This window comes from Accipiter gentilis, chromosome 6 (assembly GCF_929443795.1).
Source record: "Accipiter gentilis chromosome 6, bAccGen1.1, whole genome shotgun sequence".
In the NCBI taxonomy this organism is placed as follows: domain Eukaryota; kingdom Metazoa; phylum Chordata; class Aves; order Accipitriformes; family Accipitridae; genus Astur; species Astur gentilis.
Window position 1 is genome coordinate 19,749,297 of NC_064885.1, and position 16,488 is coordinate 19,765,784.

Sequence of the window (16,488 nt, forward strand, 5' to 3'; positions counted from 1 at the left end):
CTACTCTTCTGCACATCTACACACCCCTGCAAATAAAGCTGGCAGAGCTGAATGCTTGTTCTGAGTTATGCCATGTTGAAAAGTGCAGGACAACTGCACAATACTTAAGCGTAATGAAAACAACAGCCTGCAACTACCACTATTCACCACACCCCAGAAGTACCAATTGACAGCCCCACAGGTCACATACAAGAGTCCAGTAGCCTGTTTCTGATGGTCTAGGTTGAAACTAGATTTATACTCTGATCACTTGTTCCATGCTAGACCACATGAGCAATATTTTGCACACAGAGCAGGAAAGAGGCAAAGTAAGAAATATCAGAGCGCTTGGTTCAGCACACCCTGATGCCCATGGAGACACCCGGTGGCATGAACAGTCATATAACTAAATACAGTTAGACACAACACTGTGCTGTCCTCCATGCTTCTATGAGGATTTAGTAGTTTGAGATTAACACAGCTCTGATTTCAGTGGGCTTTGGGTCAAACTCTTAAGTGAATCCTGTTCCAAGAGCACAGCCAGGAAACCCCAGACAACTTCCCATTACAAAGTAGTCAAAATTAACAGAAAAAAATGAACCTACAAATAATTATAATTTAGAAACACTTTAACTACCTTAGAGTGACACGCACTCAATTTCAGAGAAGTACTTGTGATTTTTAGCTGCATACATTCAGTTAAAATCAATGGAAGGTCAAACAGTTAAAACCCCAAACACATCAAGGAGTTGGTGACAGTATTAAGTGGTCCAAAAAGCAGCAAGAGCCCATTAGCTAGCTAATTTAGCCCCCATGAAATTAAGGGCCACGACAGTATTTCCACTTAGGCGCATGGTTCTTCTGAAGTCAGGAGTGGGAGTGGCCCTCTGCCCTTCCTCATTTGTTTTTGCTTTGGTTCTACCCACTTAGACCACGGAAAAAGTTCTGGTTGTACCAGGAGCAGATTCCACTTGGTGTTTCTCCCAGGGCAGCAGCAATGAGGAATGAAGAACTGGAGCATTAAAGAAGGTCAACAATGAAATCCCACCTGAAGGGGCCATTCCCCAATTTCTAAGTACTAGCCATACCTGGAAATGCTGGAAAGCAGCATGTGCTTGCTGCACATGATGCATCCCACCACTCCCTCCTGGACCCCAGCAGTATGTTTACCAGGAAGACCTGTATCTTGTTGGGACATCTTAAGCCAGGTCAATGGATTCTGAAACAGATGCAGCTTCCCAAAAACTGGGGAGAGGCAGGATCCTTCGGAACATCTTCCAAAAGCCTTTAAGCTGGAATCACAGACCAACAGTTTTTGAAAGCCAGTGTGGAAACCTTTGATGGGATCCTAGGCTTGGCAATACTAAAACCTATGTTTGATCTTAGGCAAGTCCCTTAGTCTCCACACTTTGTTTCCCACATGTAACAGAGGAGGATACTTGCCTTTTGTTTGCTTACATTGCAAACAATTCCTAGTGGAGATTGCCTTTTACTATGTGCATGTTCAGTGTTCTCCAAGAGTCTGTTTTTTATTTTGATCCTATGCACCTGTTACATAAATTAAGAAATCATGTTTCTTCCTTTACATCACTGAAACAAGGCACCACTCACAATACATTGAACTGATTATGTTTCCCTTCTTGCTTGTGTTATTCCATTCACAACTAACAGCATTACTGATGCTTCAAAGCTAACCATTCAAGATGGACAGAGCAATCCACCATGTCACAGAGCTGTGTGAAGCCAGCTATACACGCTGGCAGGCAACACTGGCTACACTCAATCCAAATTTGGAAAGGCCAGAGGCAGGCAGTTAGAAAGGAAGCTGGGCTGAGGATGGCAGCCATCAGAGACATACAGCAGCAGCCAAACTGACACGAGCTGGCCCTATTCAGTCCTTGCTACTCAGCTAATGTTTTGGCACCTGTGATAGCGACTCTAGAATAAACTTTCCATATCTAAGCCAACAGCCCTGCCAACAAACAGCACTGCCACTTTTCATCACAGTTGGGGTATATTTCTATGAGAGAAGGCCACAAGAGCATGGCAGGTCCATGACCAGCAAAGGGGGACCTCCCAGTGAGCTTTAGCTCACAACCAGGTACAGCCAAACCACAGCTGCTTTTGAGGGAAGGCAAATGTTTATATTTCCTGACATATCTAAGGTAAACCAGGTTAGGATGACTGAACTTCATTACTGCAGCTTGAAACTGAAAATGTGATACTTTAGCCAAATGCAACTTCAGGCTGCTCCAAATGGTAACAGAGAGATTTTTTTCCCAGACTTCAAAACTAAGATTAGGAGACTAAAGTCAAGTCTTCTCTGAGCAGAAGTTTGAAAGCCTTTCTCCGAGAGCAATGTTTTCAATCTTTTTTTAAAAGCCCTACTCTGTTTTGGGAAGTGAGTCGTTTTTCTACATATGCTTTGTTCTCCTGCCTTCAGATTCATTACAGCTCTCCTTTTAACTGCCCATGTAAAAATAGAAGATAACTAAAAGGCACATGCTACCCTGCACTTCTGAAAAACTGATTCATCTTGCACATTGCAAGGAGGGAATATTTCAACTGCCCACACAGGGCAGCCATAAAAGATCCTTGGTGCTGTTCCCCAAATGTTACTTAGCAAGCCCCCATCCCTTCTAAAAACATGACTCGAGTCTTCCAGTTCCCAATTCTTGTATTTCCTTATGTAAGGACAATGGGGCAGGAACACAGGACAGAAGGGCTTTGAGATTTCATCCTCTCAGACTCCCAGAACAAGTCATGTGTAATACAGCCATACAGTATTTTGCAGACAGGCATCCATGCTTTGGAGTGGCAAGACACAAGCTCTGATCTGGAAGCAGTAGAGGATGATCTAAATTCAGGCACAGCATCATGCCACGTATGGCTACGCTGCTTGCAGCACAGCACTGGATTGCAGCTATCTGGAGCATGCTGGAGCAAATCCACCTGGAGACATAAGCATAAACAACCCTGATCTCTTTGAGCCTTGTTTTTTCAGCCACAAAGCAAGAATAACTTCCCCACATCAGTAACAATAAAACATTGCTCAAGAATGAACACCCCAAAGTAGTAACACATTGAAGAACAGAGGGTTAAGGACCAGAGCTATTTACCTGGAAAACTGGAAATCCTCAGACTTGCAAATAGAAACAGGATTTCCAGAGCAAGAGACCTAAAACTTTGGCCACCTTCTGTTTTCAGTAACCTGATTTCCATCTTCCAGCCTACACACCTGCAATATAGTCAACTACTGCCAGCAAAGTCTAAGGTGAATGCTTTTTTTTTTTTTTTTAAGTTAGGAGCAAATGCCCCACTGCAGCTCTGAAACATTCTACTTCATGTAAGCCTCATGTCTCCAGGTATATCTATGCTGCTGTGCTACAACACTGCAGTTTACCACTAGCAACCTTGCAACTCAACTGCTGTTGAGTTTGATCACTTGAAAACTGCTTTTTCTGCATGCTCCCCTCTACCATCACATGGCAAATACGCGAACTAATTATTTTCCTTTAATGAGCATGGAATTTGATATCCCCACACTATATGCCTGCTACACAATTCCTTCTACACAACACTCTAAAATTTACAAAGGAGGAAGAAACATATTCTTTGGGCTCAAACACCAAATCACGTTACAATGCTTAACGAGTCACCACATCTTGAATTAACTTCATTCATTCCAGGCGCATGTGTCCCAAGCTTAGTCTGGATTCACTTACACAAAAAACTTAATGCTGTATCTGTCACTAGTGCAAATGCAGAGAACACTGTTTCAAAGCAGAACAAACCAGAGCAGTTGTCACATATGTGAATGTTACCACAAAGAGGAAGGTGTTAAGAATAGGATAAGAAGCAAAAGGCCTGTATTTTAGCAAGGGAGAGTTAGGTTTTGCATTAAGAAAAAACCCAAAGCAGTAAGGTAATTAAGCACCAGAATAAACAGCCTAAAAAGGTCGTGATCTTCTATCACTGATTTAAACACAGCTTATCCTGGCTGCAAGAAGCAGGAATGGACCAGATGATCACTTCAGGTCCATTTCAGCACTATTTTCTATTATTCTATTCTTTCAGCAGCTCTCAGCAGTGTATTTTTCTAATTACACCCAGTTTTCACCAGATTACTCTCCCTTTATTCACATTTCCAAGCACAAACACCCAGGGCAAGCTGTTCTGGACACTAGCTCCTTTGGTGCTATGTTGCTGTGCCTTTTGTGAGGATTTGGCCCTTAAGATCTCTCAAGAGTAGAGCTTTAATTTCACAGCACGGATCTTGCTCATTTTACTCCATATTTACTGAGAACAAAGGGAAGACTATGCAAATGCCCTGCTACTTAGACCTGAACAAAGTGGAAGCAAACACGTAGATGTGAATGGGAGACATAATGGTATGAAAAAAAAGCAGCCCTTTTCAAAAGTAAAATGACTTTGTCAGGGTCCCTTTGCACTATGTGCATGGATGATTTGTGACAAAACAAAAAACTGCTAGCCTAGCACGTCACCCATGTCAGAGATTAGAGCACTTCAAAACCCTCAGTAGTTCAAGCACTTTCTGGAACTTGAAAGGCTTTCTTAGGCAATGCTTAGCTTCTTTATGGCTTTTACACTACTTTGATGTGCACCTAAGAGTGAGGAATCTTAATCTGAAGGTTTTCTATGGAAAGTACCCATATTGTATAATAAATCACAAAATGTTGTCACCCTGATTAACACGAGTCAAAAGTTTGCAAAACTTTGTGCCTGAAGTTAAAGATTCTGAGTCATTATTTTGATACCCAAATAAAACCCCTGAATTTCTGAGCACATAGTTACTTTCAAAAGACTTCTCTAATAATAGCACTGGAGTAATATTTCTAATCATTGACAAAGTATGGTGCACAAGACAGAAGTCAGTTATGCGAGCGTCACTTTTTCCCCCCATTCTCAATCCGTCTTTAAAGCAGAGATTTAAAGTTCCTTAAAGTTAAGAGATCTGTGGAAAGACAATCGATTTCGCATGTGTTACAAAACTTCTTCTCTGAGTGCAAACATGGATGTGTAAACATAAGCCTCATTCTCCCCCCTCACTATACACACTTAACCCCCAGTAGCATTAATGGGAATTATGCATGCATAACGAGCAGAGAACAGTCCCCTTATGAATAGGGCCCTTGTTGGAACAATGAATACATTTAACCATTAACTTCTAGGGATGTGCCGAACTATCCAATTTAACTAGCTGCCAAACAAAGCTACCATGACCTATCTGATATTGTCAGGTTCAGAACGCAGCTCTGAAATTTGTCTCTCATTTGTTTTTAAAAGACTTGACAGTGGTCTGCACAGCAGAGCAGGGGCTCTTTGTCAGAATGAGCTCCTCAGAAGGATGGCCCTCCAGAACAGCTTTCACATCCACCACGTGATGGAAGAACTCTGGAGAGGGAAAGACCGTGACCCTAGGAAGCAAGCAGAGTCATCAGAAGACCAAAAATCCATATATACGTACTTCAAATGCATATATACATTGAGCACCAGTATTAGTGGAAACCCAGTAAGAACAGAGAGAGGCAGAATATGGTGCAGAAACATATAAAGCAGGCTAAAAACTATATATCAAAAGAAAAGAGGGGGAAGGCTGATTAAAGACAACTTTTAGGGGAATAATTTTCCGTCTTCTACAGCTCCGAAGTTCCTGTGCAATTGCCTGGCTACACTTGCTCTTTATTCCTACGTTTCAACTATCAAAACACAAAAGAACCTGAGGATATTATATTTACTAATGATATTTCCTGAGACTTTTGAGTCCACAAAGTAGCAAATAAATTTAGTGGTATCATCTGTGATATTTAAAATTCCCCCATTGTCTTAAGTTCTTTCTGTATTATTTGAACTAGTACCTTGAAATTTCATGAGTAAAAACTTTATACATTAATCACGCATGTATGAATACACTAAGAAAGTAATTAATAACCATCATTTAAAACTGATGTACTGAAAAGAATAAAACAGGTGAATTTATTCTCATGAAAGTATATGCATAGTGCTTATCCGTAATAAGAGGCAAGGTTGTTGTTGCTCCATCATAAATCATCTGCTAAATACTGCTGAGGTGCTTGGTGCTGTACAACAGCACTTAGAGCCCCAAGGAGGTCCAGAACAGTCAAGCACTCTATAAAATTCATCTGTAAGACTGCTAGGGCGAGCCCTTGGCATGCCTGTGCAGCACCTTGTACAGAAAAGGCCACCTTCAATCCAGAGTGAGCCATTGGGTATTACCCTAGTACAGAACTGCGAAAACCTTTCACCTCAAGAGTAAACCCATCAGAGGCAGCTGAAGTGTCTGCTGAAGAAAACCATGGAGCAGTGAAATTGGTTACATTGCATTTCTACACTATGTAGTTTTACTTGCCATCAGATGCCACTAGACTACAGGACTCGGTATGGAATTGGCAAAGTCTTCACAGCCACCTGAGTTTCATTTGATACTCTAAAAAGGGGATAGAAATATTGTCCTTACGTTCTACAGGGTGGTCGTTAAAGACCAGTGTTGCTAAAGCAGTTCAGACACAAAGGGCTAATTCCAAGTATCAGCATTGCTACAGAAAATATTTAGCTCTTGAAATGGACAAAATGCAGCCATAAAAAAAAAAGTATTCTGGGCACTTGTTATCTTTCTAGCAGACAGAGCAGTTTGGCACACAGTCCTGCTACCCTTACTCCCCACACACCACAGGTCAGTTCCCTGTCCAGACTGCAACTGGTCCAGACCATACATTGTCTCTTAACACACCTGCATCTACAGAAGACCACTCTGAGTGTGAAGGACACAAAAGGAGGGAAAATCCTTGTCCTCCTAGGTCTGTACTAGGTAAAATCCTGTGGACCCAGCTCTTAGCTTGGGCTCAGGTTACTTTTGTAGATCCAAACAGAACAAGATACTGTGCAGAAATATTTTGCATTTTTCCATCAGATAATATATTGCCTTAAAAATTTAAAGCTTAAGTGCTTGGTAGAAGGTGGTAACAGACTTGCTTCCCTATCTTTTTTTTTTATCCTTAAGAAGATAAATCGTTACATGTTAGCTAGGTACCTCATTTCATCCACTGGTGCTGCTCAGAAGTTACCTTAATGTGAACGAAACAAATATCTATAAAGATATATTTACAGATATCAGGATGATTCTCTCATATTATAGTGATACCTAATCAAATTGACAGAGAATTTATACTTAGTCTCTCAATCTATGTCATGGACTTGGCTGCTGTTTGGAAATTGATTCTGATCCATCAAAATTCATATTTTCCCCTAGAAGCAGATGCTGTGCTCTAAACTGGTAAGTAATGAGTATGTATTTGAAGTATTATTAAACATATGCATCTTTATCATGTCATTTTACGCTTTCATGGAAGAAAGATTCAATTACAAAGACTTTGCAATACTTGGAAGTATAGCTCTAGTTTTATACCATCTAAAAGCAAAACCATTTTTAAAAAGAAATCTATTTTACTGCCCAGGGTGCATTTTACACACATCCTTGCTTTTTACAGATCCTCAGGTTCATGCCAATTTTCATGATTAATCTTTATAAAAGCTTTTACTCATTTTGATATATTTATTTTACTGATTTATATAGCAATTATCATCACACCAACTTTGTTTCCACTTACCACATTAATGCCTTTTCATTAGTACTGCCCTTTGGTTAAAGAACTGACTGCTCAGTCCTGCAATACTGGGGCAGGGGTGTGGGAGAAATATTTTTCTCTTACTTTCTGATTACAATCTGATGGCAAAATTTCAGTGGCACATAAGGTACTCCAGAGGCAGGTCTTGAGAGCTACCAGTATTTTAAGGATGAGTCATTGCTTACTAAGCTTGTTCTCCATCCTGAGATCCAGTTCAACACTAGAATCACCAGATCTTGAGCTGACCATTTTAGAAAAAGAACAACAACAACAAAAAACAACAAACAATGAATAGACCATATGAATTGTAGGAATACTTGACTTCTTCCCTCAACTCAGTTTGATAACATGATTGTGTATTGGAGGAGAGTAGGTTCTCTGCTGACTCTTGGATTCCTTCCCAAGACATTTACTGGAAAGATTGATCTGAACACCTAAGCCAGTATTCTACTCACCTGGACCAAATGCTCATGCAAGTCACTGAGGGCACTGCTTTTTCTGAGGCTCATGGATATGAGAACTATAGATTTCCATCTGGCAGTGGAACAGCGATTGCATCTTTATGAGGCACTAAATAAGTTTAAACAGACTTTTTACCTATAGATTACTCCCAGGAGGGCATTACAGAGTGGGCAGCTGGTCCTACGTCAAACAGAAATTTAAGGCACGGGAGAAGAGGGGAGAAAAAGATATTACCGCTGGCATGAGTCTTGAGTGCATCCACAGTCATCACCAGCTTTAAGTTAACACTTCTGGTGGCAGTCTGAGCCTGAAAGAGTGCTATAAAATCCTGAGAAGATTAATGAAGGAAGCATTCTTACTCCAGAGATGCCGCAGGCTGCAAAAGCATAGCTTTTCTGCTCGGAACAGCTATCGCAACAAGTGTAAACTACAGCCCATGACTGCTCAGAGACTCTGGAAAGCCTGCCTCCTCCCTGGGACTGCCTCTGGATGAGAGGAGTGAAGGAAGCACAGGTTTCAAGTTCAACTCCCAGTTCATCAGAAACCAAGGTAACTTCTAGCCTTTTTCCTCACATAAAGAAAGATTTAAGTGGAATTCAGCCTGAAGAAATGAAGGTATAACTCACTGATACTTTGGCTGTAATCTACCTCCCTTTCATGGCAGCTTTTCAGTACTACCCCTCAAAAAAACCGTACCACGATACAGCCCACAGAAGGGGAAACTGAGGCACAATTGGCCTTGTTTTAGGCTATTCAGAGAGTGACAAAGATGGGAAGAGTCCATCTCACATTGGACCAGTCCTCTCCCTCCAACAGGTCAACAGCCTGTGTGTCCATAAATAAGCAAATACTAAGTGTAATAGGAAGAAAACCTTCCATTATAACAAGCTGCAAGTAATGCCAAGGACATTTCACAAACTTAAAACCATCAGTATTTTCTAAAAGAAAGAGAAGCCTCATGGAAACAGGATTCTTTTTTGTACCTTTTCTTAAAATCTTAACAACACTATGCTCTTTCTAAGCATTAATGCAACTGTGCTCATTCAGCAACCCTTTCTCCCAGATGTACCTTTTATCCATGCTACTGAAGGCAGTCTCCCACAACCACATACAAAGGTGAACAGTAAACCCCAGTATAAATTGCAGTTCACACCAGAGGATTTTGGACACTCATTCTGATGGGGCAAAAACTTTCCAGAGGCAATAAAGCAAGTATATTTCACATGTGGCACACACCAGACTTAAGAGTGACTTTCACAGAATGCTGCTGTGAAACAAAATGTGTTTCAGCACTGCACCTTTACCAGGGGAATTACAGTGTTCTCATTAAGATGATAGAAATAAAGAGCTGAGTGGTGATAAAAGAGAAAACCAGGAAAATAAAGTGTGGCATACCCCATTTAATAATAAAATGGCTAGTTTAATAGATATTCTTGGATATATTCAAAAAGAGATCTAGCTCATGCTCCTTTCTCAACATGATGGGAGCTTTGCCACCGACTGAGATGGCATGAGATCCAGTCTAATGCATGTACCACATGTAGCAAGGAGCTTCTGGTAGGAGTCTAGGACTTTCTTGTCACTGTTCAGAAAGTAGAATAGTTTTAATGTATAAATTGTTAATGCACGTCAAGCTCTGCTATGGGATATTCAGTACATACACATAGTAACAAACACCCTGCTGATTTAAGGTGCAGGATGACGGTAGACAATAAAAAAGCTTTTAATAGGACAAAATCTGCCCTTCAGAAGTGAGTCCCTGAGCACAATCTGGGCAGCTTCTGTGCTCTTTGTAAAGCAGCAGAGCAGCAAGAGAAGCAAATCATCCTTTTGGTAGTCCTCAACAAGATGATTATTTAGAAGGCAAAGAGTTCCTAGAATTCTTTCACAAATGACAAATATTTTACTTGTTTACCAGAAATCAGCCCAACTCTTCTATCTCTATTTATCGTATGTTTACAGACTTTTTTTTTTTTTTTTTTTTTGCATGACCATACACTAGTTAATAAGCAAAAGAGGTGGAACTGATATAAATAGGAAAGAGGTTCTTGTGGTTACATGATTACCAAAGGAATCAAGATGGCTACTTTTATTCTGGTTCTGCAACAGTTCACTGCCTGAATGTGGACAAGTTGCAGACTCCGGTTGGGTTCATTCAATTTTCCTACTGTGAATTTGGAAAGCAGGGACAGCCAGCAACCACTGTGCTCCATGCCACAGAAAAGCCGTGAATAAACAGAACTTTAAACACAGTCCATGCCAGTGTGCTGTTACACTGTAATATAACCTCACAGGGCTCACAGGGTATCGCTAACGGCAGCCCTATGTCTGGGAGAAATGCCATACGTAGCAGTACGCATCAGATTTGAGATATCTAGACTCCCTGGAACCAAAGGCTTAGTCCCCTGGCAGGATTAACACAGCCCTTCACCCTTGGAGACAGCATATAATTCTCTCTCATCAAAATGTTAACCAAGGAGTTCCTACAAAAACATCCCCGCTCAGCCTGTGATAATCAAAATACAAGACCGGGAACATATTACCTCATTTTCCAGTCTGGGGGAAGACACAAAAAAAACCCTCCTCTGAATCACCGCCAAGGCAGCAGTACCTTTACCTGACCAATCTGTTTGCTATTTGCAGCAAATTACCCTTGAAACATTCAGTTTGTTCCAGAAAAGCAGGCTACCAGATAGCAGCACAGTCTCTGCTAGTGGAACAGAAAATCTTACAGACAGACCAAGGAGATTTGCTGCTCAAAAATACTTATTATTTGGGCCTCTTATCCATGCCATGTCAAAACACTCTTCTTCCTTAGTCCTACACTCATTAATGGACTAGGTTTTACAGTGGAAAGTATCTCATGTCTTTAGGGAGAAACTATGGAAGAGAAATGTAAGAGGCGGCTCTTGGCATCTCTAAGAGCTCGCTTCAGCTGGTGATGATTTTCAGAAAGGTTGCTGCCAGATCCACATCACACCTTAAAAACAAAAGCATTTTTTCCCCAGGAGTCTTCCTTCTTCCCTTGCCACTACTTTTCCTACAAGAGGCTGGCAGGTCCTGCCCAAAGCCACTCTCCGTCTCACTGTAGGTCATGGTGATGCCCCTCTCCTACCCACTTAGCAATCACATCAACCTGTCTTCAGACCATGTGTAACATGGGGAGGCAGCTAGCAGCCCCCATGAAACTTGTATCTGGGGCCCATCACTGTGCAACTTCAACACTGCAACCACAACTGATACCACAGGAGGGTGTAGGCTACAAACTCTCCCAAGTATTTAGAGTTCATTCTATTACGGGTGAAATGGGCACCACCCATAAGAGAAGACAGAAAATATGCACCTGAGAGTCTGCCTGCTGATCCCTCGCCTAGCACTGGGTTGGGCCTCTCTCCTCAACTGAGCTGCTGATTTTCCTGAAGGTTGTAAGAACTTAATAATCCTTAAGACTTTAACATCTGTCAGATTTGTTGTATTAGCCTACAAATACTGGCTTGAGATTATCCAAGGGCTTTCAACAATTTTGTGATTGAAGATACCTAGCAAACAGACAATAGGACTGCAAAAGTTCCAGTTTTTTAGAGAGAACAAGCCAAAAACAACATGCAGGCAACTGAGGAATGAGGAGCACCCCAGTGCACATGCAGGTCTGGCCCACATGAGCAGAAGTTAGCACAAAGCTCTCCACAGGCTTTGATCAGCGCTAGATTCAGCTGAGCACACTGCTCTCCAGTGTCACCCCCAGCTGCCCACCACTCTGCCCCTAACTGATAACTGCCTGAAGTCTTCAAAGGAAGTGCTTCAACATTTTTGTGTTGTTAAAATGCATAATGAGCCTTGATGTCCTAGAAAAAAAAAAAAGGGGGGGGGGGGGGGGGGGAGGTTGTATTAAGATATATACACTGATAATAGCTGCCAGGTGAAAACACTGGAAAACACTTCAGTACTTAATTAAAAGAAGGCACAAGACAGGAGGCATTACTGCCTGGCAAGATATCATTAAAACACACAAGCTTTGGTGGAGCTGAGCATACTTAACAAACAGGGAAGATCAATATGCAACACTTTTCCTCAGCTCTCCTCTGCTCCAATCATTCTCTTCAAAAGAAACCTCTATGAGCTAAAATTTAAATGCATATTACCCTCTCTCATTGTCTCTCATGCTATTTATTTTCTGAGAGCTTGTTATTCAATAGGAAAGTTCAATATGACACCAGAACACAAGGAAACCTCTCTGAAGCATCACAGCATCTACACCTTCCTTCTGGAAGTGCACAATTTTCCTCAGGTTTCGTCTGCAGTACTAGAGTTTTATAGAAAATGTAAAACAATCAATTTAAAGTTTGAGGAACTTCTTCCAGAAAGAGCTCAGGAAAGAGAGTTAAGCATGCATCAAAATGGATGAAAACTTGTTTTACCTCTTTTTTTACTAGGTTTTATATTTAGTTCTCAAAGGCAAGTGTGAGCTGATGCCTCTATCAGCACAAGAGAACAGTACCATACTTCAAGCTTCAAAATGCCATTCCTGCAAATCTCTTCTTGCTACAAAATGAGGAATTATTCCTTGCTCACAGACAACTTTACAGCCATGTGTCATCTCAACTACTTTATGCAAAGCGAAGGTAACAATCACCAGCACTGTGCAATTGTTTACAGCTGTAAGAGTTGCCATAAGAGATCAGCCCAATGGCCTATCAAATTTAGCCCCTAGAAGAGAAACTTGTGCCAGAAGACATATCCAAAACTCATTTAAGATAATAAGTCTTTCCATCAAACTCAGCAGGCTTTGAACTGCTTTAAAAAAAACAAAACAAAAAAAACCCAAAGCAACAATGCAAATTGACATTTATACCACCACACACCTACAGGCAATTGTGCCTAGCATGAGGCAGCTAGAGATTGTTTTATGAGGCTGACAGTCTCTGCTTTTTTATTCCAGTTCTTGAGTTTTCTTAAAACATGTGTCAAGGGGTGTGACTTCATTATGTAGATAGATATACGGTCATTCGTAAAGAGTTTAATAATATTTTTTTTTACATTATAATGTACTTTATCCCCTTACAATGGAATTACACAGGGTAATAGTAGAATATGCAAAAATAAATAAAAATCTTTTCTTATTATATATGTTTTACTTTTCCACTTCATTGCTGTCACACATTGTTCAGGAACTGTATGAAAAGGCAAAAGGGAACAGCACCTTACTAATCAACTTTCACAAGTATTAAGTACTGCAGACATACTGCTTAGCTAAGCAAAAGCTAAGTTCTGTTGACTGTATCCCTCCAAAGCGTTACCTCTGCCTTTCCTTACAGCAACGTTCCTGAATTCATCTGCAAGGGAACTCTTCCTAATTCAGAAGTTACAGTGTATTCACTAGCCTGCCTGAGAATCCTTACATCTCGTCAGCAAAACAAGCGTTCCTTAACGACTCGGTTACTAATTTGCGTACTAAGAAAGGGATCCCTTCCAGGAGGAAGCCTCTGCTTTAGGTACTCGGCAAACGGATCACACCGCTCTTAAACGCGGGGGAAAAAGGCTCGGTGTTTAGGGTGGAGATCAATAAGCAATACGTGTACCACGTAAAGACCGAGAATTCATTCCGGTCTCCTTTCCTAGGAAGTCCTTTAAAATCATTTGAGCAGGAGGCGTGCCAAATCCGCTTAGTTCCCGCTGCCTGCGTCCGGCAGGAAAGCCGGCGCTGGGTGAAGGGAGCCGCGGCGCACCGGCTTTTCGCAGGCAGGCGCGCAGCCCCCGACGGTCGGCACCGGAGCTGAGGGGGGACCCCGGGCCGCCGCCGCCCGCGGGGAGCCCCCGCTGCCCCGAGGACGCAGGCAGAGGCGAGCCCGGCCGGCACGGACCCCCGGCCCCGAGCCCCCCGCGGCAACCCGCGCCCCGCGGCACCCCCCGGCGCGGAGAAGCCACCCCGCGGGTGGGTCGGTACTGACCGGCCGTGGGCACGTCGGGGACCAGCTTGAGGGGCCCGATCTGCCGCAGCTGAAACGCCGTCCGCACTTCGTGGCAGCTGGGGGACTTGCCCGCCGCCACTCCGCCGCACAGCCCCGCCGCCGCCAGCAGCCACAGCCCCAGGACCCCGCGGCTCCCGTCAGCGGCCATCTCGCACCCCCGGCCGCCGCGGGCCAGAGCGCTGCGGGGCGCGGGCCGTGTGCCGGGCGCCAGTCCCGGCGGCGGCGCTGCCCCCGCCCGCCTCCCGCGCTCCTCCTCGGCGAGTGCGGCCGCCGACCGCCGCCCACCCCCGCCCCTCCCCGCCCGCGGGGTCCGAGGGGGCGCCGTCGTCCCCCTCTCATTGGCTTCTGCCGTAATTAGGGGGCGAAAAGAGGGACGGGGACAAGGAGAGAGCCCTGACGGGCGCCTGAGCTTACAGCTGCACTGACACCGCGCCCGCAGCGCTCCGGCCCGGACCGGCGGCTTCAGCCTCGAGCAGCGCTGATGGAGAAGGGGGTGCTGGGGACACCACGGGCGAGGCGAGGCCCCCTCCAGCCCCACCGCGGGCTCCCACCGCGCTATCTCACGCGAGGCGGCAAAAGGTGGCTGTGGGGACTGCTGCTGGACTGCTGCACAGCCTCGCGGGGAGTTGAACACAAAAGTTTTTACAGAGCATCTATCTGTACAGTCTCTGCAGGCCACTAAGACCAAGGCAGCAGATAGATCTAGGTCAATTCAAGTCACCAAAGAGTCTCACGAGAAGGGAGATCTGTACCAAGGGACGCGCACTCTCCCAGACACAGTCTCGGCATGTGGTTGTCAAGAAAAACAGGTATGGAGTGCAAACAGAGCGGTAGATATAAAAACTCTAAGCACAACAAGCCAGCAAATCATGCACTGTTTGCTTCAATTCTGAAATTCCTTGCAGATGACATGGAGGCCATGGAAGAGTCTTCATGAGACAAGCCTTAACTCCAGCCAACAGTCACTGCAGAGACTAGAAAAAACTTTGCACCAGGAAACACATGCTTATGTACCAGCTGCATATATAAATTGTTCATTTGTACAAAAGCCAGCAGCAGTTACATCCTACATTTTTTTGGGGGACTAGACCCCTCCTGGGGCTGAGATCACCTTGAGAGCAGCCGGTGTCATGATCAGAGAGGTCTTCTGCAATCTTATCACTGCCCTAAAGCATGCTTCAGTATCAACTGCTTTACCACACATTTAAGCATAGAACCATGCTCAGCATCCATGAATATTTTCCATTTCACAAAACCACTCAATTTCCAGAGAAGCCAAACCCAAAGTCTCCCACAAACAGCCCCATTTGCACAGCACCTTTCAGGCATATGGAGCACGTTATGAGCTACAAGAATTACTATTGTTTGAGGCCATTATGTCTGATTCCTTTAAGGTTACTTGCAACCCTCAAGATGCTTCTAATGTGCTCCTGGAGCAACAGGGGAGCCCACCTGCAGCTAATTTAACCATTATACATTCCCATAAGTAGTAATGAGAAGCTGAGCTCAGTGCTGTAGTTGCCTGAGTTGTATTTTAATAGCTAGAAGTGGAAATCTTTTAAGCAATTTGCTTATATTAACTTTGTTCTTATCAAGACAGCAAGAAATTAATTCTCTCTTTTTTGAAAAAAAAAAACCCAACCCAATTTGATTCAGAACATTTAACTTGTAAAGTAAAAAACAAACTGGAAGAACAAACCAGCCATATAATCAGGCTTCTACATTCAAAAGCAGAGAAAAAGTCACCTTAGAAGCCTTCTGCTCACCCAGATCAGAGCTGCAGTCCTTTGCTCATCCTGCAGCTCTCTAAGGTCACCACAAGAGCCCACGACTGCAGGGAACAAGACGACACTCCCAAAGGGCTTACCCCCAGGAAGGCCAGAGCCCATGGACACTGATAGAGGTTAACTTCATTTTCAGCTTGATATGGGATATACTACCAGCAAGGTTTCAGTTATATACACAGGCATGCATTAACAGAATCAGACCCCAAATCAAGGTTGCAACAAGTAGATTAAAGAGACATGAGTGAATAATCAGCATCAGCAAAAGAACAATTAGCATCATAAGGCACGGCACACTGGCTGCCTACCTATTCTCCAGCACGTGGTTTTATGAACCTAAGGAAGAGGAACAAATTGCCCCTGTTGCATTTTAACCTCAGGGCCAATCCTCAAAGTCTTTATTCAAACAGTACTCCATTGACTTCAGTGGGAGTTCTGCCAGAAAAGAAATGGCGTGATGATGGAGCTGACAAATAATTTACTTGACAAATAACAGCATTATTTGGCATATACCTTATTCTATGAATAGCATCTGATCAGTCCCGTGCAAGGGCTCGAGGCATTTAATTCAGTGGGATTTTTGCCATTGTTTTCAGTGGGTGGCAAGTTCAAATCCCAAATGGCTAA

At 43.3% G+C, this 16,488-nt stretch overlaps 1 protein-coding gene across 2 annotated transcripts in view; it reads right to left on the bottom strand.

Moving 5' to 3' along the window:
• Positions 1 to 14,289, bottom strand: part of LOC126039271 (glypican-5-like) — a 427,867-nt gene extending 413,578 nt beyond the window's left edge. For both annotated transcript variants that reach the window (XM_049802192.1, XM_049802191.1), the window contains exon 1: positions 14,057 to 14,289. In XM_049802192.1, coding sequence (XP_049658149.1) covers positions 14,057 to 14,225 — 169 coding nt within the window. In that variant the 5' untranslated portion in view covers positions 14,226 to 14,289. The remainder of the gene's footprint in view (positions 1 to 14,056) is intronic.
• Between the last annotated feature and the right edge of the window lie 2,199 nt (positions 14,290 to 16,488).